Raw genomic sequence first — 27,614 nt, 5'->3', positions numbered from 1 at the left:
TGGGATGCCGAACACTTCCTAAAGCTGTTCAGGGTTTTGGCATCAGTGTTGTGTCTGCCTCACACAGCAGCACCCGTTCTACTAATGGGTGGCCCAAGGAATAACCGTCTGATAACCCAGTCCGTTTGTAACACCACGAAATCAGTGTAAACAGAGGCATTGCAGAAGACATCCCCCTTGGAAACCTGCCAGGGTTTATTGAACACATCTGTCTTGACAAAGCGCTTCAGCTGAGATCAAACAAACCCCTTCCTTGCGCTGAACAGCTGCAGCTATTTTAAAATGAAGTTAAGCCTGAAGGGGAAAAAAAAAACAACACACCCCACAGAGCAGGGATGAAAAATAACACTTCGGGTAAAGTAATGAGGTGGCTGCAGCACGATCCGCAGCGGCACAGGACACGAACTGGCGCGGTCACATTAGGCTCGCTGGTGGCGGCAGTCACTGACCAGGCCGCACGAAGCGTGCTGCATCCATAGGGATGCAATTCCTGTCCTTTGGCATCAACCGGCTCCCTTTTACCTCAGGAGACACCCCCCCTCCCTGCCCGCTCCCTTCTCCGCCCTGTTGGTGGCTGGGCGGCGCCGAGGGAGCCCCGCTGTGGGTCCGTCCTCCCCCCCCACCTCAGCCCCGCACACGGCGTTAGGAGCGGGCACCGGGCAGCCAGCACCGCGCCGCGGGTCTCCTCTGAGGTGAGGCGCGGCCCCGCCGCCACCCCTCGCCCCGCCTTTGGCCCGGCCCCTCCGCGCCCATTGGCAGCCGGCGCCCGGGCAGGTGCCGGTGCGCGGCGGGGGCACCGCGGCAGCACCCGGCGGCGCGTCCGGCGCTAAGGGGAGGGGAAGGAGACGGCGGTGCTGGCGGCGGCGACGACTGCGGGCTCTCGCCTTGCGCTGGTGCGGAGCCGGGCCCCCTCGGCTCCACGCAGGTGTCAGGCCGGGGGCCGGCGTGGGGCGGCCGCAGCCCCTTCCCTGCATGAGCGACGGGGCGCGGGGAAGTTGCTGCCCGCCTGCCATTTTGGTGCAGCCCTCGCGTTTGGCTGAGGGTGAGTACGGCCGCGGGCGGGCAGGGGGTGGCGGTGAGGGGACACCCTTGGGGCCGCCCGCCGCAGCGCCCCGTCGGGGGACGGGGTGTTCGGTCGGTGCTCGGCTCCCCCCCCACTCCCCGCTCCGCTTGTGAGGGGAGTCGCGGGTGGGGCCGGTCCCGCGGGCCTTGTGGGCTGAGGGGGCCGCCGCCCTCCGCGGGCACTCGGTGGGGGGAGCGGGGCACGGTGCGAGGCCGCTTTAATCAGCGGGGTGATGTCTGAGGAGCTTCATCGCTGGCGGCGTGGCGGTGCGAGCGCTGTCACCGCAGTGCATCATCATCATCATCATCATCGCCGTTATTATCGTTACACTGGGTTACTTTCGATCAACTTCCCCGCCGGCACATGGAGGGGTTCATCGCGGCTCTGCCTCTGCCCCCTTTTAGCACAGGAGCATCCCGCCGGCTCCGCTTGTAATGTGTGCCTCAGACAGACAGAAGCAGCGTGCGTTTCCCTAGTATCAAGGTCAATTTGTCGTAACTGCTGAGGAAAATACCATCTGGCTCGGGCTGACTTTGGGGAGGGAATCTAATTAAAGCGGGAGCGTGTGTTGTGCTGGGGGTTGTGTTGTGGTTGAGGCGAACGTAACCACATTAGATCGCAGAGCGCATTAGGAGCGGGCGGGCGTCCCTCCTCAAGCGCCTCTGCAAGGATGCTAACCGTGCCTGGCGATCTCTTGACAAATGGTGGCTTTTGCCTTACACCTCCCCTTTGACTGGCTCCTGTGCCGCTGAAAATGCGGGCGGCTGCCTTGCCGTGGAGCCCGGAGTTTGTTAGAACAGGCACTGCAAGGGTTTCGCCAGTAAAGGTTTTTACTTGTTCCTCTGAAAACCCTTTTCTGCAAGGCTGCAAAGAGGAAAGAGGGAAAGTTAGTTTGGTTCTTCCATTGGCAGACATCGTTCTGACTGTCATCGGACTGGATGGGGTTTTATAGCCGCTTATTAATGGTGATAGCGGATCCCTGTGAGCTGCATCGAGAGCACTGGCTCTGTCCCTGCAGTTAAGTGTCAGACAGGAAACGTTTGCTGCTTGCTTCTAGCTTGAGAAAGTGAGCAGAGCTGTGTAAGAAGCAGAAGGTGCTCTATCTGGTACATAATCCCTCAGGCTATTGCCTTACCCATCCTCACTCAGGAACTGGATTGCATCAGAGCGTATTTACTAATGCGTTTTGCCTAAGTGTCCAAACATGTACTCGGCGATCCTGTAGCCTTCCTGTGGAATTTGTCAGGTAACTTAATGCAATGCATATAGCAATCACAAACAGAGTAGCATTTTCAGCAGCTGTGATACATTAATTGCCATTGAGAACTCCCAGAAGTCAATTCCACCCTAGTAGCTCCCTTGGGCATGAGAGAGCACTGCCCCTATGGCAGGATGTGCGTTTTGGACCTCCTGCTGATTCAAATGCTACAATATTGTCCTTTCAGACAGGTTAATGGTTGTCTTCACCACTGCCATCCAGGAGCAATATGAGACTGAGAAAGCCAAGCTAAAACTTGTGATTATTTTCCTGAGTCGGCTTCCTGCTTCCACTCTAACCTGATGAATATAGCTGAGTGTGCTACAGAGGGTGTACCCGAGTGTTATGAACGCAGCAGTAATTCACCTCTCTCACTGAACAGTTGCAGTAAACAGAACACTTGAAGAACTTGTACTTAAACAAAGAAGAAAAGTTCCCTAAACTATGCATGGGTGATGCTGAAGAAAAGCTGCAAATACCAAATATGCTATTGTGCATAAACGTACATCTGTATGAAAATGGGACTCCTTTGTATTGCTGCCAACATTAACATGCCCTATTGTTATCAGACTGGAAACTGCTGTTTGGCAGTGTGAACTGCCTTAACTTGCCCATGGAGACTTGGACAAGTTAAAAGAAACTAGTTGAATATAGTTCCGTGAAAACCATAGGAATAATTAATTGTCTTTGAAAAAGCAGATTCATTTGTTTGAGCAGACTAAGTCAGCCTTCCCATGGAATGCTTTATTCACCTTCCTTTTGGACCCAGGTAGGTTATTAATAGATTCTGAGAGATATTAAAGGCTTCTGGCTTACCTGTCAACTCCTGACAGCCAGAAAATAAACCAGCCCCAAGTTTCTTACATTCAGAGGTTTATATCAGCTTATTTTCAAAAGAAGCTTATTAAAAGAGGAAGATAACTGCTGTATTTCAGTGTGGAGTGAAGCATACCAGACTGTTGCTGAGATTACCAGAGAAACTTGGCCTTTATCTACGGCATAAATAAGGAATTTTGTAGAAGGACTAAATACGGTGTAGTCTGATAAGATTCCAAGCCATGGTTTAGTTTTGTCTATCTTTGTGAGATTTGGCAAAAATACCTGTCTCCAAATTTGATGTGACTTGACAGATGCCCCAAAGGAAGACCCCTTTTATGTGGCTGGCACACTAGTGAGAGTCATATGGTACAGACTAGTGGTTGTGACCTGCTTGCTATTTAACGTTCAGTTGAAATGTGTTACCCTGTTATTTGTTTTAAACAATCTTATGGAAAAAAAATTGTGCTGCAGTTCTTAAAAAATGTACTTTCAGAAAAGAAACAGGATGTTTGACATTCTGTGTCTTGAAAATAAAGCAATAAAGCACGATATAGTGGAAAGCTTTAGCTTAGAAGAACAGAGTATAAGGGCTGCAGTGGCTTGACCGGACAAAAGCTAGTCTCAGCGTTATTGCAGTAATGGCCCATACTTCGATCTCATGGATGCTATTCTGGAAATAGGAATACATCAGGAAAACATCAGATTTCCAGGCCAATAAGCATTAAATTTCAACAGCAGAGCAGAATGTTTATTTATTTATTTATTTAAGAATGTTACACTGACAAAACCCCACATCTTGCAAATTTTTACTGACATAGCAGTCCCTGAGCTGGGTAAAGGAAACAAGAGCTCTTGTTACTTCCTCTGTGCTTGGTTTACTTATTGATCAACTGATGAACATAAAGCTAATATTGGTGTTTATTCGGATCATTGCAGTTATTGCTGTCTGTTGGTTGACTTAAGATACAGAGCATTACCCTAGGAAGTAAATTTTGCATTCTTCAAGGCAAAGTACAAGTATAACCTCACCTATTGAAGTGGAGGAGCTAACTGCTGTGGAGATTAATCTTCAAGATGAGATGCTTTCAATGGCACTGTCTCAAGTTGACTCATGGTAATCAATTAAGTAGTCTCCCTGGGTATTGCTGGTACTGCTGGCAGGCAGGAAGGGAACTCTAGTACTGCTGAAGACCCAAGCTCAAGTTCTGCTATGCAGCAGTTCCAAAAACCTTCTCTGTCTGGATTCTTCCTTGCAACATATGCTGCTTTTTGATGGAGAAGAATAAATGGATAAGTGACCTAATGCAGCCATCATTTCTGGATCAAGTCTGTTTAAAGGGTGCTGAGGTAATTTACTGTAGAGAGTGAGATGTAGTCTCTTCTTGTGATAGCAATCTGAAGTGTTGAGCCTCATTCAAAGGCTATTAAAGTCTGTGCGCTCCCACTGGCTTTAATGAGTCTTGAATCCGGGAAACAGCCTGAAATCTTTGGGGTATTTTAGTAACAAAACAGTCCCTTCTCCAGCACCCTCCACCTGCCTCTATGTGGACTAATACATGGCTCTGCTGTTATAAACCAACTTTCTACCCTTGGAGGAAGGCAGCGCATAATTTATTTGCCTTCAGGAGAGGAAAGAAAGCAAAACATGTTTACAACTCGAGGAGTAAGTTTTATGTTCTGCTCCTGTGATGAGGAGTTTTATCTCTTCTGAAACTAACTCAAGAAGGGCTTCTGTGCTTATCAGGCGTTACCTTTGATGCAGAAGGTAATTTTAATGTGCTTTTCTTTTGTTCCCTTTGGGCTGTGTGAACAGGATGTTGTGTCACAGGCCAATCCAAACCGAAAAGTGCTGGTTTGTGCCATTAGCATTAGTTGCTAGGACATGGATGCTCAGTGCGTGATTTGTGTGCTGTTTTCAAAGATGCAGCTAACGCTGCACTGGAGTACCTCGAGCTGCAGAGTGTACCTGTTTTTCTAAGCATCGTTAATCTTCCAAGAGGTTCTTCCCTTTTTTCCCCTTTAAGAGAACGGATCCCTCTGCCCCTCAGTGGTCATCCCCGGGAGTGCTTGGTGTACCGCTGGAAGTTATCTCAACGCTTGCATCTAGCTGTCATCAGTGCTTTGGTATTCGTTTGATGGAACATGAGTTGGGTTTAAATCAAGCTGTGGGGCATGAATTGGAGCAACACCAGGTTTTAAAAACAATACAAAGAGCTTTGAGGAGGGTTATAAAAGGTGTCTTCTGGTGATGCTCTGTTTTACAACCTTAGTTGGGCTTGAGCTAAAAGGCAGTGCCAGAAATTGTCCATAAATTAATCACTGCAAGCACAAAAGTCATGGTTTGAGTCCCAGCTAAGAAGCAAACAGTTCTCCTCTAGAGAAGATCAGCCTGCTTCTTCCAACTCCTTACACTTTTAATGTTTAATGATGAGGCTTCAGGTTCTTTCTCCATCACAGGTCAAAAAGAGGGGAATCAATAGATGAAATACTGTGTCCCACACATGATTAAGTGAACCGTACCTCCTCTGTGGAGTTCTGTCATCTGTGGAGTTGTGGCAGATGGAGAATAGCTAAGATTGTGCTTTCAGTTAGGGGAGAAGTTGCTGTCAATGTCGTATCAAGGTCCAGAGGCTAATGTAGAGCAATAGAGACAGGAGTTTTCTTGGTAAAGCTGATGTCCTTTATGTAGGAGCTTATCAAAGGAGCATGCTATGCAGTGTACTGGTAATGCCACTTCGATCTTCAAGATTGGGCCCTGATAAAGGGAACTGCCTTCAAAAATGAAGGAACTAAGCTGCAGAAGAGTCCGAGCTAGTTCCTAATGATAGTGGCTTAATGTAAGCTGATCAGATAGCAGCTTCTGTGGGACTCTAAAAAGGTGTCTGTGCTGCCTGGATGATTCTCAAAACCTGTAAAAGGATGAACTGCTTTGGTTCTCTAGTTCAAATTAAAGGAGCTGTGAGGCTGCTCCAGTTTGGATTCAGATATGAGTGAACCAGCAGTCAAAAACTGATAGCGAAGTTGGCCTTTGAGCTCCAGAAGGTGCCTGGCTGCGTCTTGTACTTGAATGCAAATGTGCCTTGTTTGTATGAACTTGGGATCCAGAGCTTCAGGTTCATGTTTGTTGGCCAGGGCTCAGATGCTGTTTTTACCTCTGTGTTGTGCTGTGTCAATAGAGGGGGGAAAAAACCTAGTAGCCAAGCTCAGGCCTAGAGCAGAGCCTGTTCTAAGCACTGTGTAGAGTGGCTCCCAGTGTCAACAAACTAAACCATTAACTCCCCCCACCTGGGAGATTAACCAGCTCCTAATTTGGTTTCCAGAGGCTTTCTACAGGCCTGGCTCTGTTTCGCTCTTGTTCTGTATCACTTAACAAATGCTTATCTAAACAACTGAAGGACAACCTGCTCCTGAAACCCTTTTTTTCCATGCATGGGGTGCAGGTTGTGTGCCAACCAACCACAGCTCATCACCAAGTCTCAGTGAAATAGGACATGTGGCTTTACAGACATCACTCTTTGTTATCGGATCTCTTACGATTCTTGCTTGTTCTAGCATAAGTCGGGGTTAGAATCACTTTGCAGGTGTTAGAACGAATGCAGAAGGCACGGTCTTATGAAACTGTTTTTATTTTGTTCATTTACTTGCTAATCTGTAAAATGCAGTAATTTGCAGTGGGGTTTCCCATCAGTGTTTAGAATTAGCAGTGATTTACTGCACGAAGTTTGTTTTCACATCTGGCAGCACTAGAGAACACGATCTCATCGTGGCAACTGCTGTTGGGAGAATTTTCTAACCTCTAAAAATAGAGTCTCTGTTCTCTGTCCTAGTCCTGCAGAAAGATTCTCAGAGGTTAGTTCCTGGATTAAACTTAAGGCTATGCTGATGAGTGGTATTTAGTAAGTGGGATGCAGAATATCAATTAGCGCAACATATGTTGTGGAGGGGGAAAAACCCATTTTATTGTGTAGGATCCTTTAAGTATGCCTGTGGTGTGTTTGCATATTGGTTGGGTTTTATATTACGGATGTTTTGGTAGCAGTCAAGCAATCCACTTAACTGTTTACTTTTGTAGCTTGCATGGGTTGATCACAATATGGCTTCAAGTAACGATGAGATGCTTAATATATCATAACCCTTTTGCCTGTATTACTGAAATGCAAAATGGAATTTATGTGCAGATCTAAAATGTAGAGTTTCCAGAGCTGTTTGAGGTTTTAAAAATGCTTCACCTCTCTTCTCAGTGCTCTCTTCCCCTCGTTAAAAGGTGTGAGTAACACGGATGAGAGGCCTTACCAGCGCTTTATGTAGTAGGGATGCTTTGGCATCTTGAACTTGGAAGAGTTATCTCAGTGGACCTATCTTTTCTTGCTTAGTTTGTGGAATTTTATCTGTAGGATGCTCCTCTATAGCTATTCGTACAAATAGTGACTGCTGTGGTGCTGGGGAAGGCATTTAACTTCAAAACACATACTTGTCATGTGCTGCTCCACAGCTCATGTGGTAGTGGACCTTTGTTTCATTTTTCAGACCATACAAGAAGATGGGATGTTGGCATCCGAAGTAGAGGTCTGCACAGGAATATCTTGAGTTGTGTTATCTTATGGAATCTTCCACAGGGAGGGAGATAAATATTTGAACATTTTCAGGCTTAACATGGCATTGAACCAGAGCCCTTTTCTGGGTGCGTGTGGTAGGCTGCTACACAGATTAAAGTGAGTGCTCCCTCTGTGCCTCTTAAAATGAGATGGAAACCGTCATCAGTTCTCTGGCAGAGCAGAGAAGGATTTGCTCTTTCTTTCATCTCCCTTCAACCTTTCACCTCCCTTCAGTTTGGGTGACGTGGTTTAGCGTGAGGTGTCCCTGCCCATGGCAGGGGGTTGGAACTGGATGATCTGAAGGTCCTTTCCGAACCAAACCAGTCTGGGATTCTATGTTTAAACTGTGTAGCTCATTTGAAGGCCATTGTTTGTGAAAGGCAGAGACTGGTGGGTGTCTGCAGAGAAAGATGTGGTGTGTGTAATGTGACAGAGATGGGTGAATGTGATTTTTGCAGTCTTTGCTACCTCTGCTCAGCATTACCTCAATACAGATGAGCTTTTTGTTTAGTGTTTCCTTCATGCTCTCTCAAGCTTAGAAAGTACAGCGAAGATGGGTTTGCCAGGTGTGTTCTGGTGTGGGTTGTACCATGGGAAGGTGAAAGAAGGGACATAACTGTTCAGTGGCTGCTGTTCTTTCTGTACAGGGAGCCTGGGTACGAAGCAGAAAGCTTTGAGTCCCACTTTGCATCCAAGGGCATCCAAAGGAAAGCCCTTGCAGTTTGGTTCCTAAAGACGTGGAATTTCTGGTAGCGTAGGGCTCTTCAGATGCATGCCCTAAGTGCGCATATGGGCTGTGATGGTTCACCTTGGGGGTTAGTTGACAGTCTGTTACAGTAATGAGCTGCATGAGTGCTTTAAATTGAAGGTGTGTGAAAAAGAGACCAGATGCATCATCCAAGATGCAATTGCATGTCAGCACATTACCGCTCCAGTTTTGTCTTTGTCTCCGAGCTGTCTTCCTCATGTCGGGAAGCGTAACAGTCAGTCTCACACAGTCAGAATGCTGTCAAGACCCATCATCTCCACTACACATTCTCCCATAAGACAGTTGCTACTAAATAGAGAGCACAGAGTTGCACGTGGTTTGACTAAATTCCGCATAAACAGTGGAAGATGAGACTGAAGTAAAATGAGAGCATCCTGGAAAGCAGTGAATTTCCTGCTCATTGCAGGGGATTGGACTAGATGACCTTTGAAGCTCCCTTCCAACCCAAACTAATTCTGTGACTCTATACAATATGTGCTAGCAGTATATGCTGGATGACCTTTGATCTTTAGCAGCTGTAGAGCCAAATTTTGCATAAGCCTTTCCTCTAGGGAGTTCACTGTTAGCAGTGGGGAGATTATCCTGGTCAATGAACTTGGCTTTTGAATTGCCAATGGGATTTATACCTGTGTGTCAGTTACAGGCCTGATACGTAGCTATAAAATGGTCATGATTTATTAGGAAGGTTCTCTTTTTAATGTGACTTTTTTTTTTTCTTTAATCTGTCAAAAGTAGATGACAGATAAGTCCTCCCTATAATCTTTAGGCTTTTCTGTAAAAATGAAGTTTCCTATATAAACAAAATAGCTCCTGGTTATTTTAGTTACAGTTTAATATGCTGTGTTCTGCCTCTGGGAGAGTGCTTAGATGAGAGATTCCATTCTTATTAAACTAAAATGTGACTTTAGTGGAGCTTTTCTGCTTCTGCTATTTCATATTCATAGTACTTAAAATAATGTAAACTATAGAGGCAAGAACCCTGTGAAACTCCTATTTATTTCCTAAATACATTAAATTTAAACCCGCACAGCACTGCCTGTTGGACTTGAAGATTTATATAATTTCCCCTACTATAGTATGTCCTTGCACTCTAGATAAGGAGTGCACACAGTTATTGCAGTAACGTGCATTAATAAGGACTATTTCTCCCAGAAGAAAGTGAATGAACTTCATGGTTCTTTTAAAACCTGCTGCTTCACCCTGTGCATCCCCCAGAGAAAGAAACCTCACTTTGCTCAGGCACTTGCAAGCCGTTTGCTCTTCTAAACAAATCTCATGTAAAATTGGCACGAGGTTGACAGGAGGAGAATTTTCTGCTTTGGATCTAGCACAGGAGACATGCAGTAAATCTCAGTTACATCAGTGTGGGTACAAAGAATAACATCGAGATCCTGCTCTTTCGTCTCATTTAAAAAGTGGATGCAAGTCCTCATGTTAAAGTCAGTGGGGCTGTGCTTCGCTTTTCATCTGAAGAGGTGGCTTTGAGTATATTTTCCCTCTTGTTGTTTTGGGACATAAGTTTATTTCCAGTGAAAAGGGACAAATATCCACAGTGGTGTTTACTGCAGCTTCTGGAATTCCTTAGAATTAAAAAAAGCCCTATGAAATTTGTGGCCAACATTAATTATGCCTAATTTTAGACTTATGGATGTGCTAGCTCTAGTAGAAATTACTTTGGAGAGTAATGCTCTTTAAATGTTGTCTGTTGTCTAGAGTCTGTTTTCTTCAAGCCTGTCGACATAAAACACAAGAATTCCCTTTAGTTTCAACACTCGGACCTCGTTTTTGTCACTAAATAACTGGTGTGACACTTGATAATTTCTATATGATATGTATTGTGACAATGACACTAAAAAATGAGTGTGATGGCCTCTTGCTGGGAAAGGGATCACTTATTTCAGGCAGCCAGTAGGCAGAACTCTTTAAAATACAAGGTGTGGTGACGGAGCTCTGTTGTGGACAAAGTGCTTGCCTTCCTTTGTGCCTTAAAAAGATGACAATCTTGTCTGATTTAAATGGGCAAAATGTTCATCAATAAGATTATAGAAAGAATGTCTTAAGGTACTAAAAGACATCTGCAAAAGTTGATTAAATGCCAAATCATAATGGCAAGGCAGATCAAGCAGTATTTCTTAGGGCCTGACAGGCTGCTAAAGTTGAGGTGGTTGGCAAAAGGATCAAAAGATTACTAGTAAATGTTTTCTTCTTGATTTTTCTACCTGGAAAATGCTGGAAGTTGTAGAGTAGCAGAACAGAGCAGAAAAACTGGTGTTTGGTTTGGTGACTAAAGCTGAGAGCATGTGAGGGAGACATATTCTGTATGAAATACTCGAATTGCAAATAGCTGGGTTGAAGGCGTTTGTGATACTGGCTCCTCAAGTATCACATTTCATCAACGCGCTTCAAGGAGCAGCATTTTATAGCAAAAATGATACTGTGTTGTGGAAGCAGGTGAATCTTGATTATAAATCTGCTCGGGAATGGGAAGAATTATAGGATATTCTTGTTTGTGGTGCCAGGGGACTGGAAGCATCTCTGCTGGATACACACTGTATAGTCCTGCCCTGAGACTTTGCAGCTATGGAGATCCCAGCATCTTGTATGGTAAAGATGCTCCAGTCCCTTAATTGTCTTTGTGGCTTTGAGCTGCAGGTACTCTCTTAAGTCTGTATCTTGTACTGGGGAGCCCAGACTGGATGCAGATGCAGTCTGGCTAGGGCTGATTTCTTTGCTGCAACATAAAACTAAGATGCTGTGTTGTACAGTACTCAGCGTGGGCACTTGCAGGATTAACTTCAGAAGGGGGCTCATTGTGAAGCAGTAAATCTGTTTGAAACGTTAGTTGCTGCTTTGTGGGCTTTCTCCCCACCCTCCAGGAATGCTAATCTTCTGCTGAGGCTGCAAGTCTGAGCAGCTCAGCTGTCATATGAGTGACTAGGAAATATCCTACTTGCCCTCGTTCCTTGGGTAGATGCTCTTGTCCATTTTAAAATTCAGAAGCATTTGCAACGTTTCATTTGCTCATTGCTCTGTGGGGATTTTGGGGTTTTTGGGTGTTTCAGTGTTTTTTGGTTTTTTTTAAGGTTAAATTCAAGGAATGTTTTTGTTGTGGAAGTTTTAATTTGATTTTAAAACTGCCTGTAAGAAGTATTAAGATTGCAGTATTACTCAAACAATAATCACGTATTGCAAGCCCAGGCTTTCCCCTTACAGTGGGTTAATTTGTTGAGCAAAAGTTTTCTAGAATCCCAGACTGGTTTAGGTTGAAAGGGACCTCAAGATCATCCAGTTCCAACCCCCTGCCATGGGCAGGGACACCTCACACCAGACCAGGTTGCTCCAAGCCCAGTCCAACCTGGCCTTGAACACTGCCAGGGATGGGGCAGCCACAGCTTCTCTGGGCACCCTGTGCCAGCGCCTCAGCACCCTCACAGGAAAGAACTTCTGCCTTAGATCCAACCTGAACTTCCCCTGTTTCAGTTTGAACCCATCACCCCTTGTCCTATCACTACAGCCCCTGATGAAGAGTCCCTCTCCAGCATCCTTGTAGCCCCCTTCAGACACTGGAAGCTGCTCTGAGGTCTCCATGCAGCTTCTCTTCTCCAGGCTGAACAGCCTTAGCAAAGAAGTATTTATTACTCATGAAGGCAAACACCTAAAAGCAAACATCTGAACAGCCTCATGGAAGTTATTTCAATTGAGGCCAGAAGTTATTTTAAGCTGAGAAACTATTTTGTTGCCTGTTTGTGTTCTGGTTTTTCATGTAACTTGTTTCACTTCCTCTGGAGGATTTGCCCTTGTGCATTTCCGAAATGCATAATCCAGATCTACTGAAAAAGAGACGTCTGAGCATTGTTTATAAGTCCTTTTAAACTGCTGTGATACTCCCAGATCAGAGATATTATTTCCTGGGGGGAAAATCCTACACAAGTTCCTTAGTGGTTTATGTACCATTGGAATGCAGGCTGAGTCTTACAGGTAGGTAAGTGTGAGGTGTCCCTGCCCATGGCAGGGGGGTTGGAACTGGCTGATCTTAAGGTCCTTTCCAACCCAAACCATTCTGGGATTCTAAGTAAACCGCATGAAAATCAAATTAAAGTCAGCGGTGATTTTAAACCATGTTTTTACTTCAAATTAAGTCATTTCTGACCCCCCAAATCAAAGGTACTCGGGCTGCATGCTTCCCCCTTCTCATACATTCAGGGGTGAACTTCTCCCTTCTAATACATGCTCATTGGTAGTGGCAGCTGCATCAAAGGGCTGGTTTTCCTTCCCCGTGGTAAGTTTGCAGGTATGAAAAACCACTATTAATTTTGACACTGTTTCCCAAAGCATCTTGCTGAAGACCTGAAGGGAGAGCTTATTGTGACAGTGTTCATCACAGTTGTTAACTTGATGCTCAAGAACAGCTGGAACTACATCTTTGATCTCTTAGTCTCTTCATTGTCTTGTGTCTTGGTCAGCTGTAGCTGTACCATGGAGGTGTCTTCGTTGGCTCCAGCAGTTGCTTAAAATAGGTGTTTTTTTCCTTTCAGTTATATCCTGAGTTTTCCCTATAAAGCACATGGGTGTGAGTAAAGTTAATGGGAAGAATCCTGCTTTCTTTCCTGTGGTGGTAGCAGTGACATCTACATCTTTCCAGTCGCACTGGGGAATGCGTTTGAAATGATACCTGTGTACTCCTTTTAATGATGATTTAAAATCCTTGTTTCTTAGTTGGTAGCACAAAAAAACCCCTCTGAGTGTTCCAGAAGAGGATGTTCTCTATTCAAACACGTTCACAGGGGTTTTGTTTTGTAAATGGTTTTGCAGAGCCATGGTGTAAGAACTTCAGAAATAATCCAAATGCGATTTCACCTGAGGTCGTTGAACGTGTTCCATGTGGAGAGCAACACCGAGGTCTCCCCTCAATATTATTTATTACCCAAAATGATTTCTCTTTTGCATTTCTTTTTAATGGGCGTGTGTGTGTGTGTGTGTCTGATTTCAGTGCATGGAACTTGAAAGATAATTCTGAAATGTGTCATTTAAGCTGTACCAGGGCAGGTTTAGATGGAGCTGAGGAACAATTCCTTTCCCAGAGGATGCTCAGGCATTGGAACAGGCTTCCTAGGGCAGGGCTGGAGTCACCGTCCCTGGAGATATGGAAAAGACCTGTAGACGTGGTGCTTAAAGACATGGTTTAGTGGTGGCGTTGGCAGTGTGAGGTTACTGGTTATGCTTCATGACCTTAAGGGTCTTTTCCAACCTAAATCATTGCAGGATTCTATGATGTTCTTCTCTGATGGCAGTAACTTTCTTTTTGTTGGGCAGATGTGCCTGTGATTTCAACACACTGGGGAAAAATATCAGTGCTTTCAACTGATTTTGCATTTTGTTGTTCTGTTTCTGATTTCAGATAGTCCTCATAGCTGTTCCTATCCAGAACAGAGTATACAATGGGGAGAAAACTGGATCTTTCAGGCTTGACTGATGAAGAAGCAGAGCATGTGCTCCAGGTGGTTCAGCGAGATTTCAGCCTTCGGAAGAAAGAAAAAGAAAGGCTGAGGTAAGAATAACAACATGATTAAAAATACTGGTCTCTCTGGATTATTACAAACTGTTTTTTTTGGGGGGGGGAACTGGAGGACACAGCTCTTTTACAGTGTTCCTGTCACAGAGGCAATAAACATCCAGACTTCTGTCAATGAATTCAAGTATTAAGTAGTAATTCAGTTTTGTTTAGGCTACCCTGGCCTAAACCACAACAGTGGGCTCTGAATCATCTGTGTATGTCACTGGGTTAGAGACTGTGTAGTAGTTGGCTTTAACAAACACAAGGTTAGGAGAATTTGCTTGCTGTAGTCAGTTCCTTTTATTCAGAAACTTCATTTATATGGAAACATCTGAAGGTGAAGAAGTTCAAGGCGTCTCCTTCCTCCAAAATAATCAATGGGACACATTATCCAGTGTATTGAGAAGTTCACTATGCTTTCAGTAGCCTCTATAAAAAATGATTGCAAGCAGAAACAACCCAGAAGCAAATAAATGGAACTTGTTGGCAACGTAACTTTCTTGGCCCAGGAACTTCAGTATGTGACAAGGGGACTACTGAGAGAGACCTGAATTGGTAGATGCAGTATTTTTCTTGTAGTTTCAACAATATTTCCTCAAATTATTATGTCTGACTTTTATTATCTTCTTCGAATGTATTATTTATTCTCTAGAACAGTCTGAAGATTCCCTTTCCAGTTGGCAAATGCACATCTTACTAGCATTATAGATACCATCCATTTCTTTATCATTTGGCATCAAGCTGAAGTCAACAGAGCAGGAAGATGACTGAAATAAGCACAAAACTAGGCATATATATTAGATAAAGCTGGAACTGAGAGGAATCCTGTGTCAATTTTCTCTTCCTATTTTATGAAACCAGTAGAAACAGAACAAGAAAGGCAGCTGGTGGCATAGGCCTAATTCAGTGTTGGCATGCTGTGCAGGCTCTTGCTTGGGTTGGTACTACAAGCTTGCTGCAGGGAAGAAGGACTGGAGGAGGATGGCATGCACATTATTTGTTTGCCTGTTTATTTTGCTGTGGGTAGCACTGATTCTTTTTGAGTCCTTTACAACAAAGCCAGGAGTTTAGAACCAGCTTCAGGAGGGTGAATGTGTAGGCTTTTTTCTTATGTGACTGGTTGTATCTTACTGGAGCAAGCATACCACCGGTAGCAAGTGCTGGTGCATCTTGCCTATGCTATACAAAGATGCTGTACTGAGGGGAGGAGGGGGAAGGATGTAAGGCATGCCCACAGAAAACTGATTGGAAAGTTCTTGCTGGTGTTTGTGTTTTACCATTTTGCTGCTATAGTTGTCCATGAGGCTTGATAATTGAATGATCACAAGTAGAAAACGGGTGTGGGAAGGGAGATGAAACACTGGAAAGGTAAGCAAAACACATGGACTCAATGCAGCTTGTATTGTAGTGTTCTCTTGAATGTAGTATGTTATGTAAGTGTGTTAAGCTGGAAATAAGGAGCTGTACTGACAAAGACCAAGTTCTGAAAGGGAGGCTGGTACTGAAATGATTTTAATGACCTTCAAAATGACCAGTGAAGTTTAAAGCTTACTCTCTCTTTTTCTTTTTTTACAAAATGCGAAGTTAAAAGGATGCAGCAACACATCTTTTAGTCATACTATGTAAGAGAAAATGTTGTCACATAAAACACTTCAACCTTGCTCTAGATGAGAATTTTCAGCCTGTAGCAAAGCAGACCAGTTCTTGTGTCTGCTTGGATGTTCGTGGCTGTTTTGCATTGGGTTTTAGAAAGCTATCAACTGGCAAAGTCTCCAGTATAGGCTCACTTCAGAAGTATTGTCAAGCTTTGGAATCTTTTTGTAAGAGAAAAAATGCTTTATGTTAGACTGCCATTAATTCAAATATTTTATATATATATTTATATATTTTTCATATCTATTATTGTATATAGACTGCTGTTAATAAATAGAAACCCAAGTTGTATTTGTGGGTAATAATTAATTAATTATTACTCCATAATTAATTCCGGGTAGCAACTTTATTTAATTATTTAATTTATTTAATTATTTAATTATAGCACCTTTAATTAATTATTACCCCATAATTAATTCCAGGTAGCAACTTTAGTCTTTGGATGGAACTGTTGAAGCTTTCATGTGTGATACTTTCTTAAAACAGTGTTTCTGAGTAATTCTTTGTACAGTAGTTCTATTTTGGGGTGGTTTTCCCCACAAAGATGTAAGTAGCTGTTTGACAGGTCTCTCTCTGGATAATTCCTACTGGTAGCAATTATTTCTAAAGATCAAGAACTACTTAAAGGAATATATGGCAGATTTCTACAGTATTGGGAGAACAAGGAAAACTAGGAAACCTCCAAGTGGTTGATAGCTTCAGTTTTGCTTTGTTAGCAGAAGCTGAAGAGTTAAGTAACATAAGACAAGGAATGAAGTTTATCTTCACCCCTCATAAATGCGCTTAAGATAGTAAAATGTCAACTGTTTGAGAGCAAACATGCTAATGTCTGTTATTCCACGTTAATTTATTGTTCCATCTTCTGAAAACAAAATGACATGATGAATGTGTGGAGAAAAGCCATGCTGATCATCTGCATTTTCTGCTGCAAAGCTGTTTGGAAGCTCTCTGCAGTGAGAATTCTTAGCACTGGTTCTCTAATCCAGACCTTTCTTCTAACTTCTTGCTCGTGTTAGCAGACAGGCTGCTCTTGCATGTTTTGTGATCGTGTAGTTGGCTAAAAATAGATGACAATAAGACATAACCATATGTAAATAGTCAGTGATTAGTGTGGCTGCTTTATTATGCCTTATTGCTTCCTATTATTTCAGTTTCTTGTTTTGCTCTGGCTCTTGGCCTGATCCCAGATGGATAATATTTACTGTTCTTTGTTGTTTGTTCACCCATACTCTTTCTATTTTGATTGTGTTGGTTCTGTTCTTTCGCAGTAGTGTTGTGTTTTTATTGACTGCAACGTTAGTGTAATCATCCGGAGTCACTGAGGCTGAAGTGATAACGCACGCTGGTGAATAGATGGGCTTGGTTTTCTGTGAATCAATTGAGGCAGGCAAACCAGGCAGATCAGACAGAATTAGGAAGGGGATGGCTTTGTGTTGCTTGGCATGTGTGCTCAGCACTACAGCCTTGTGCACATCACCTCTGCCACAGAAGCTCTGCAGGCTGTCTCTGGGCTCCTGGCTCACTGATAGCCATAGTTGGCTAGTTCAGCAGGTTGACTGCACACGCTCATGGTTTGTTTTCTCAGGAACAAGTTTATGTTCTTAATCTTTGCATGTCAGACTTGATGCAGCTGCAGGACAGCAGCAGGAGGGAGGATTGGCTTGTTTTGTGGGTTGAGCTTTTGGTGTTTTGCTGTGTATAATGTCCTTGTCATATCTGCAGTTGGTGTTTCGGTTTTTAATGTTTTAAAGAAATGGCAGAGGAGAGCTTACAAGGCCAAATACGTGTTTGTGTTCGTGAGATAGGCCTCTTTATGTAAGCAGATGTGTAAAAGAGAGTGCTGCCTTGTATTTGTTTCTGTTTGCTGCCTGTGTATTCAGTTTTCTAGACTGCCTAAATGTGCCACTCTTTATTCTCCTCTGCCGTGGGCAAAATCAGTTCCCCCTTGGGTTTTGTTCTTACCGCTGTATTTATAGAGATGCTTGCCCATTTATTTGAGGCCAGGAATGTTGAGAAGTCAGGGTGTTGTAAAAAAGTGAAATTAGAATTTTCCAGATCACCTTATTGTGGCAGATGTTCCTGACCTGATGTGTTTTAGCCATGTGGGCAGGTAAGAAGATGGGTGTTCTGATACTGAATTTAACATTCCGAATGACTACAAAAGGGTGGGGAAGGGGGCAGGTATAGAAAGGGCTCAGTGCTGACCAGCTGCCAACAAAGTAGATGCTTTACCTGTCAGCAGCAACTTTACTTTAGGAGGTCATGGCCTAAGTGACTTGAGCCCTCTTCCGATAACCATTGGCTAACTAAAGTTTCCATCACTGTAGCAAACGCTGAGTCAGCATCTTTTTAAGAGTAATTCTAGTGATAAACCTTAGAAATTTGCATTTGCGCAGGGCTGAAACGTTTCTCTGCAGGGGACAGGGTTCCCTTGTTCAAACCACTGCTGTTAATCATCTGGGAAGATGCATTTACGAGGAAAAACTGCTGGCCTTCTGGTATAACATGGACATGTGATCATAGAATCACAGAATCAACTAGGTTAGAAAAGCCCTTTAAGGTCATCAAGTTCAAACCATGTCACTAAGGGCGTGTTAAACACTTAATAGGGTTACATGGAGTCACCAGAATAGCACAAAGTAAGAGTTGGGAGTTGACTGTCACCCACAGTCAGCAACATCACCACGTCCTGCCTGATGTTGTGTCTTTGAGAGCTGGGTTGGTGAATATCAGCTTTGCTGTCTGCCTTTATACAGTTACATTTTTAGTTGTGGTAAAGAGAAACTGCAGTGTTTCAGGATCAGATCTCCAGCAGTGCTTTATCTGCAGAAAAGAGAGGTGTATTCTCACTGGAGGGCCCTCTCCACTCTGCTGCTTATTTTCTTTTAGCCAGGCAATTGGTAAGGGGTTAGAATAGAGCCTTGCATAGAAGATGATGAAATGTTGTAGATTAACTGAGTTGCTTTTGCCTGCTTTCTCCTTTCTGCTCCTTTTGCATCATAGCCCGTTGCAGCATTAATAGACGTGAAGATGCTTCTTAAGAAACCAATTCTCATACCTGACAAAACCCAGAAACCAGTTTGATGCTTTTTCTTGTATTTACAGTATGTGTCATGGGTCTTGCAGTGGATAAAATATTAAACTCCTTCCAGCTTCTGATAATTGAAATATCTGTGTGAATCATATCGAAGTGGCAAAATGCCATGTCAGCCATTTGGTTAGCTATCTGTTGATTCTGTGTATCGGCTCTTGTTCCTCCTTCCTGGGACAGGTATGTCTCAAATACCTTAAAAAATCCCCCAGCAAAACCCAACTAAAAACCGCTGTATGTCTTCCCTCTTCTCACCTCCAAATGAAGCTGTTTTCCTGCAGAGGAAGGAGTGGGAGATGGTTCTCATCTCCACAAGCTTCAGAATTCCAGCAGATGAACTTCTGATCAATACCTTGTTGCTCAAAGTGATTTTATAAGGTCAGCCTGCTTGCCCTTCCCTCTGATGAGCAGCATGGGCAGAACGCAAGGAGCATTCTTGTTTATTACTCTGCTTTTGGTTTGTTGTTTTGTTTTAGCAGGTAGGCACCATTCTGGTTCTTGTACCTGCACATTAACTCCTCAGGGGATCATGTAACATACCACTTCATACCCCTGCTTCTCTGCCCATGAGGCTAAGGAGAATGGCCAGCACTTCTTGATGGGCTGTCCTGACACACGTATTCTCTCCCTGTGATAAAAGGTCTTAGAGTGGTTTGCTCCTTCTTAACAAAAAGCTTTTTGTTAACCTAGCTTTACTCTTCTCCAATGCAAGGCTCTGCTGAGCTGTCATAAGTTTAGCACTCACATGTCTAAGCTTATTTTTGAGTGCACTGCATGATTCAACAGAATCATAGCTGCAGCTTCATAGATTATATTGCTACTGCTTTGGCTTATAGAACAAGAGTAAAATATATCTTGAGCAGGACAGCTGTTTGTTGGAAGTAAAGGTACCTTAACAAGATTAGAAAAGAGCAAGACATCTTTACTTATAGATTATCACCAATTTTGTTACATCATGTTCCAAGATGGAAAGAAACCTGTTTCTTAGCTCATGCAAGCTGTCAGGATTGAGTTGTCAGTAGCTTTGTTTGTGTACTAGCTGCTTTACGCTGTTCCTGTGCAGCTCTGCCTCAACTGCAGTGTTTAATGTTTTAACAGGTATCCCTTAGGCATATTCTCAGGTCAGGGTGAATGACTTATCAAAACCCAGTTAGTGACCTGGATGAATTCTGCATGAGAGCCAGAGAGCTAATGGTTGGTTTTGCTGCAGTCATGAAGGGATGCACTTTAAAATGCAGTTAGAAACTCTTCCTTGTCTCTAATTTCAAGAAACACTGATGCAAGAATCCTGCTTGCTAGCAAATAATGCTGTGTCTGGGGGTAGACAAAGAAGTAAGTATTCCATCCCACATCGTGTGCAGTGCAGTGCTTTGGAGTCCTTTTCTCTGTGATTTGCTCCAAACTCTCAGATCCACAGGAACCAGGTACAAGGTTAACGTGTAGGTTCTGCTGACTCAGAATTGGTCCGCCTGTAAGCAGAGAAAGTGACTGCAGTTTCTATGCTTTACAGGAGAGAAATCGGGGTGCTGGAAAGAATCTGACATTAGTGTTCGCATCCCTGTGTGAGCACTTGCAGGGACGGTGACTGCAGCCCTGCCCTGGGCAGCCTGGTCCAATGCCTGAGCACCCTCTGGGGAAGGAATTGTTCCTCAGCTCCATCTAAACCTGCCCTGGTGCAGCTTGAGGCCGTTTCCTCTTGTCCTGTCCCTTGTTCCTTGGGAGCAGAGACCGACCCCACCTCACTACAACCTCCTCTCAGGCAGTTGTAGGCAGTGATCAGGTTCCCCCTGGTCCCCCCCAGGTCCCTCAGCCATTCCCCATCACACTTGTGCTCCAGGCCCTGCACCAGCTCCATTGCCCTTCTCTGCCCCCCCTCCAGCACCTCAATGTCTCTCTTGCAGTGAGGGGCCCAGAACTGAACACAGGATTCGAGGTGCAGCCTCACCAGTGCCCAGCACAGGGGGACAATCCCTGCCCTGGCCCTGCTGCTGCGCTGGGATGCTCTAAATGCATTTCCATTAAGCATCCACTAAGTTGTAAGCAATATGTGCCAAGTCTTACAGTTTTGGAAGAAGTGTTGTATTTAAAACGTGCTTTGTTTCTTTTTTATGCCAGAAGGGAATGGTTTTACTGTGAGTTTCTATAGCAACGTGCTGTAGACCTGTTCTTGGCTGCATCAGTCTGGATGGATCTGTCTGAAGCTGTATGACTTCCTGTCTTGAATATAGTCACCTTTGGTCTTCAAGGAAATAAGAGATGCTGCTCATTCAGAAGGAAGTTTGTCAATCCGAAATGCTACTTAGCATTTAAATTTGAAATTTGACCTGTTAATACTTTTTTGTTTTCCCAGAAGCTTATGTATAATAGAAGTTTAAAAGCACTTTGAGAATTTAAGAAACACTGATGTCTGTGAAAGGAACAGATTTCTGCTTCTACCTAGAATGGCTGTTGCCATTCTTAAAAAGTATTGTTATATTTCATAGTTACTACATTTAAGGCAAATAATATTGATTGGAAATAGGTTTTGCTGATGTTTTTATTTCAAGGGTTAGTCTTTGCCTTTGCTTGCTTACAGGACTTTATGTTCTTCATAGAACATGAAGTGATAGGACAAGGGGTGATGGGTTCAAACTGAAACAGGGGAAGTTCAGGTTGGAGATAAGGCAGAAGTTCTTCCCTGTGAGGGTGCTGAGGCGCTGGCACAGGGTGCCCAGAGAAGCTGTGGCTGCCCCATCCCTGGCAGTGTTCAAGGCTGGGTTGGACAGGGCTTGGAGCAACCTTGTCTGGTGTGAGGTGTCCCTGCCCATGGCAGGGGGTTGGAACTGGGTGATCTTGAGGTCCTTTCCAACCCAAACCAATCTGGGATTCTACATTCTGTGTTCATGGTGAGTTCAAAGGACTGCCAGACAACTTCCCAAAGTGAAGGGATCTGCCTGAGTTAAGAGGTGCATGTTAGAGATAGCTGATCTCTGCTTCACAGATGGCAGTATTCTCAGCATTTTTCTTTCTAGATGAAATGGAACATTTTCAGCTAAAGGAAAAAGGGGTATGGGTGTGTGGGAGAACTCCAGAGATGTCAAAACACTTTGTCAACACTTCCAAAGTGGTGGTTTCAGAAATGCTTTTGGAGATACTTTCTAACTGTAACAGTTTCTAGCACTTGTTGGTTGTATATATGAAATAAAATGGATTTGGTTTTCTTACCTTTCTGAAAATAATAGTATAAATGGAGATGTTAAGTTTTGCATTTGTAATGTTTTTGGGATGCAGAAACTATCAGCTGTGTCTCAGCAAGTTAATATACCATAAACTATTGCTGGAATGGGTGCTAACAGACGTGTACTATCCTACCCTGTGATAAATGTGAGCTAAATATGATTTACCCTTGAGGGGTATGGTAAGGAGCTTCATGTTTGCTTAGGGGAAGGAGCTAACATATGGGCCATTGCAGTCATACTTTTCACTGTGCGTAAACTTGGGATAAGTTCTTCATCTGCTCTTACCTTTATTTTGTGGTTGGTGTATATTTGGCTCTCTGCCTGAGGCTACAGCAAGTGTTTGAGCTGCACACCCAAGAAGACTGTGTTTCTTTGGTTTTGACTGGGATGGATAACACTGGCTTGTGCCTCTCTTCCCTTATTGCTTTAATCCTTTGTTTCTCTTTCTGGCTATGACTTAAAATCCTCACGAAAGCAGCAGAACTCAAACGTAATGCAAACCTGCTACAGCCTTATGGCAAATATGGTGTGGTTCTTGATACACTTTGGATTATAGTTTGGCTAGGGAATATGGGAGGATATAGGCTGCAAATGGTGTGGTGTTTCTGCAGCGCTTCCAGCTTGAAAAGGCATTCTGAAATTACCTTGTTTTTGTCAAGCACATTGGAAAGAAAGTCATTTGGAAACAGCACAGAACTCAGCATTTGCATCTCAATCAAAAGAACTTGAAATCAAGACACAATTAAAAGGGAAACCTGTTGGAGGTGACAGGGGTTTAATCAAATGTTACTGCTGTTCAGAAACACTCTGGTGAGACTTGAGAGTCTCTAGAAGTGACAGGACCTTGTGTTGTGATAGAAGACGTGTCAGTACAGGATGGCAGTTCATTAGTGTTGCCACTGTGGTTTCGTGTTTTCATTATGGTTCTTGAACCTGCAGGTTTTGATGAGTTCCTTGTTTCCATTTTGACTGGTTTGGGGGTTTTTATTTCCTTTCTTATTTAAGAATATAAAATAAACTTGTATGCTTCTGTTAGGAAGGTTGAAAATAAGCTTAATTTTAAAGGCTTTGTTGTAGCTGCATGTAAGCTGTCAGTCATCCTGGAGGTCATCCTGTGCTAATCCTTCCATTGCCCCAGTCACACAAAAGAACGAACCTGTCTCTTTAGCTGATGTCCCTTCAGTTGATGGCAGGATGTCACCTGTCATTCTGCCTTTGGAAAGCATTCTTTGAATGCATTGTGGCCTAGCACGAAAGTAGTCAAATACTTGTATGACAGGTCTGGAATATCTCTTGTTAGATAGGGACTGTATCCTAAATAATGTTGTCACTAGTGAAGAAATGGTGGGTTCAAACTGAAACAGGGCAAGTTCAGGTTAGATCTCAGGCAGAAGTTCTTCCCTGTGAAGGGTGCTGAGGCGCTGGCACAGGGTGCCCAGAGAAGCTGTGGCTGCCCCATCCCTGGCAGTGTTCAAGGCCAGGTTGGACACAGGGGCTTGGAGCAACCTGGTCTGGTGTGAGGTGTCCCTGGCTATGGCAGGGGGTTGGAACTGATGACCTTAAGGTCCTTTCCAACCCAAATCATTCTATGATTCCATGATTCTATTATAAAGTTATATATAATCCTAATAGTATATTATAGTGCATGATAATATACTGACAGTATATTATATAATTAAATACTAATCAGCACAACAGCACTGGTAAATGCCAGAGCAGATGAGAAATTTGAGGAAGTCAGCCTTGGGAATAAGAGGTTTGTATCAAGTCAAACATGTAGAATCATAGAATGAACCACACTGGAAAAGACCTTTAATATCACCAAGTCCAACCATTCCCCAGCACAGCCAAATCCACGAGTAAACTGTGTCACTAAGGGCCTCATCTGCATGGTTTGGGAACACTTCCAGGGATGGTGACTCCATCATTAATACAGGCTAGACTTGTAGCTCTCCAAAGATGCAAACTTCACATTTGAAATGCTAGGTTAGAACCTGTACAGAGGCTGGTCACTTAGACTGAATTAACGTTCATGTGTTTGGGATAGTGTAAACACAGAGTCTTTTGGATGGCAGTTCTGTCAGCCAGCTGTAATAGAGGATTTCCTGCCTTACAGTATATCTGTTGTCTGTGAGTACCTGCTGGACGAGGGTCTAAGGGGGAATAGCCTTGACATTTCTTTACCTTTACCATGCTCTTAGTTTAGATCCAGCTTGGTATCTTCATCTTGTTGCATTCTGAAGAAAAATGAGGACAGAAAGTAAATATTGGTAGCACAAGAGTGAATAGTTTTTCCTTCTAATCAAGCAAAATACTATTCTAGTCCTTAGCACAGTCTGACAATCAACAAGTGTTCTCCTGCCCAGCAGTTCTCTCAGATTTCACTTGTCTTTAACCAGTTGAGGAAGCAGTTCCAAGCACTCTAAAGCCAAGCCTTTCTGCCCTTGGGTAATGGAAAAAGATGCATTTAATCGACTTAGGGCTCAGTTTAATAAAACAAAGGACAGAAACTCCATCACCTGGACACAGAAATTCACGTTGTGCACTTTTCAGGAGTGCTCTCCTTTGACCTATGTTTCTCTTGTTAAGCTGGTAACTTGGGTTGTTGCTAGAGTAACTGGGGTTACTTGATTGTTTCTATGGTAACTTGGGTTGTTTCTAAAGTTTCCTCAGTCGCTATAGCTGTCTGAAGTTATGCCTTAGAGGCAGTGGTGACTCCTGCTAGGATGGTAATGGGGACTGTTGAGATTCAGGAGGGGTTCAGAGTGTTGAACAGGGAATTCCCAACACCATGTCTCTACACGGAAGTGTTCGACACACACAGTCCTGGCCAAACACCAACCTGGAACAAATTAGCAAAGAGGAAAGGGTTGCAAAAAGAGAGTGTGCCCGTCCGATGTGATCCCTTTGAGCAGAAATGGTGGTCTTAAACACACGTTTCTCTTGGTATTGCAGGCATTGCTGCTTTAGCATTAGTTATTAACCTTGCCATTAATGTGATGAGTAAATCAGCAGTATATAAGTGTCTGTGAACAGACAGGCATTTTGGAGACAGCTATGATGCTTTTTCCTATCGGTGCAAAAGTCTTTTAGCGCTCATGTTTGCTGCAGAAGAATAACCTCAGAAACTGGCAGACCATTTCAGGCATATCTGATGTCTCCACGTTTAACTTGCTTAGTGGGGTGATACTTTCCTTTGATTAGTTGCTTCAGTACTTTACAATGCTTTGTAATGGTGATTGGGGTTATCTGAGAGAAGGAAGGTTGGGGAAAGGGGGAAAGAAGAAAGAATGTCACTGAAGCCACTGTTATCACTGGAATGGGTTGTCCAGGGAGGTTGTGAATGCTCCATCCCTGGCGGTGTTCAAGACCAGGTTGGACGAGGCCTTGGGTGATACAGTTTAGTGTGAGGTGTCCCTGCCCATGGCAGGGGGGTTGGAACTGATGATCTTAAGGTCCTTTCCAACCCTAACTATTCTATGATTCTATTCTGTGATTCTATTCTATGAAATCAAAGGCTGATGTTCCTTTTATCCTGCTTATGTTCTCATGATTTGGCTGTCTTTAGTATGGTTTATGACTGTAGTTCAATTGGTTTTGATGGATGAAACTCTTCAGTACTGTGGATTTCTTTCTTCACTCATAAGCAAATGCTTTTGGTTTAGGTAATAGCAGTTAGCATGGGGGATTGAAAGTCAAGGGTTAGTCTCTGTCTTTCTGAATAGTAAAAACCAACCAACGAGGCACTACAGCTCCAAGATACAAATGGATTTGAGTCTTTGCATTGGGAATCTGGTCCTGTCTCTTACCTAACTTTGTAGGTGCCTAATGGAGGAAGACGTGAGACAGAAACAGCTTGCCATAGAGATGCTAATGGATATTGGCTTCCATGAAGCAGTCAGAAATTGGATGACAGAAATCACAAGCACTGTATCTTGTTATGTGCCACCAGTCATGGAAAAACAAGCATCCTCCACAGAAACTTGTGATTAGAAAATATGTCATGGGTTAGGAGCAGTTATACTTGAATGTGGCCATGTTCTGAGGAACACATCACCAGACACCTTATGTCCGAGTATGATAAACCAACTTCATCTATGACTTTCATATTTGGGAATGCAGAAGAAAAGCTTGAGGCTACAGTGAGCTCCCCAGACCTCCCTCTTTCAATCTGAGCAATTTTCTTAGGGGACAGATGAATTCAGATCCTTTATTGCTGGTGAAGAATGTGGCTTTCCTGGAAAACACATGGGATTTGATGAAGGGGCTGACTAAGTAATACCTGTTTCTTTACATCTCTTGATAGTTGGCGAGTAGAACTCCTTAGGCATAGATCAAAAGCTATATAGTAATCTATATACTTTTCTATGTCATAAAGCTCTTTGTGAAGGATCCATGTTACTCAGATTGTGTTTCTAATGACTTTTAGCGACTTACCTGCGGTACCTGTCCAGTAGCAATGGAGCACAGCCTTGTCCTGTTAACAGTCAACCTTTGGCTGTGTAACAGACCTTACACATTCATTTCCATGATTGCTTCCATTTAGAATACTCTCTTTAGCAGAGATACAGAGATGAATTAGAAAGCTGCGGTAGAACAAATAAGCCTGAAACAGAGGATCATACTGTGATGATTTGCCAGTCCTCTTTCATTGTGTAAAATCATGTGGATCCTTCCCAAAATCAAGGTGTTGTGGTACATTTCATCAATGGTTTAGAACATTTTGGTATCGGGGAAGTCATTTCTCTAGAGAAAAGTTCAGAGGATGCTGTTTCTGTGTGAGTGCTTAATAGATCTATCTACTGATATGTGATACATGTTATAAGGGTGTTCTCTCTGACCTCCTCATTGGTTTCCAAGTATTTCACTGCTTTGCAAAGCTTTAAATTATGCTAAGCATCCCTTTTCCTCCGTGGCTTGCGAGCTATTATTTAGTGACTCATTTGGTTTGATCACACATGATGTGCTGCCTAGAAAAACATTTAAGGTTTGCTTTAATGGGTAAGCAAATGTTTAGAAGATCGCAGATATTGCCACAGTTTTGGAGTTTGAGACAGTATACCTGATTCTTGTGAGACCTCACCTGGAGTACTGCATACAGTTCTGCTGTCCCCAGCAGTGCTCAAGGCTAGGCTGGATGGGGCTTGGAGCAGCCAGGTTGGAAAGAGCCTTGAGCAACATGGTCTGGTGTGAAGTGTCTCTACGTGTGGCAGTGGAGTTTGAACTGAATGATCTTAAGGTGCCTTCCAGCCCAAACTAATCTGTGATTCTACAGACATAATAAACCACACAGGTTTATTACAGAACCTTCTCTCTGTTATTGAAATCAGAAAAGACAATGGAAATATCATTTTTAAACAAAGCTCATGCGTAGATTATGAAAAAGCTGATGTTGTTTGCTGGAAGGGACCATTTGGCAGGGTGTCCTTCTGTGCCTTCCATGCCCTGTGAAATCTGATGGAATGACCCCAAAAACTGGCTGGAAAGGGAGCCTAGCACAGTGAGGGAATGTGTGCAGTGAGCACATGTACACATGTACAATGTGTGCAGTGAGCAGCCACCATTAAAAGCATAAAGCCTGATGCTTCCTGAGG

General features: G+C 43.5%; 1 protein-coding gene across 5 annotated transcripts in view; it reads left to right on the top strand.

The window, feature by feature from the left end:
- Nucleotides 1-862: 862 nt before the first annotated feature.
- MYRIP (myosin VIIA and Rab interacting protein) overlaps nt 863-27,614 on the top strand; it is a 333,617-nt gene continuing 306,865 nt past the window's right edge. For all 5 annotated transcript variants that reach the window (XM_057431592.1, XM_057431590.1, XM_057431591.1 and 2 more), the window contains exons 1-2: nt 863-1,042; nt 13,903-14,052. In XM_057431592.1, the coding sequence (XP_057287575.1) occupies nt 13,943-14,052 (110 nt within the window). In that variant the 5' untranslated portion in view covers nt 863-1,042; nt 13,903-13,942. The remainder of the gene's footprint in view (nt 1,043-13,902; nt 14,053-27,614) is intronic.

This window comes from Pezoporus wallicus, unplaced genomic scaffold, assembly GCF_028554395.1.
Source record: "Pezoporus wallicus isolate ANWC-B61680 ecotype Strahan unplaced genomic scaffold, APGP_CSIRO_Pwel_v1 scaffold_11491, whole genome shotgun sequence".
Lineage (NCBI taxonomy): Eukaryota > Metazoa > Chordata > Aves > Psittaciformes > Psittacidae > Pezoporus > Pezoporus wallicus.
Note: the sequence above shows the minus strand (reverse complement) of the source record. Positions and strands in the feature narration are given on the sequence as shown.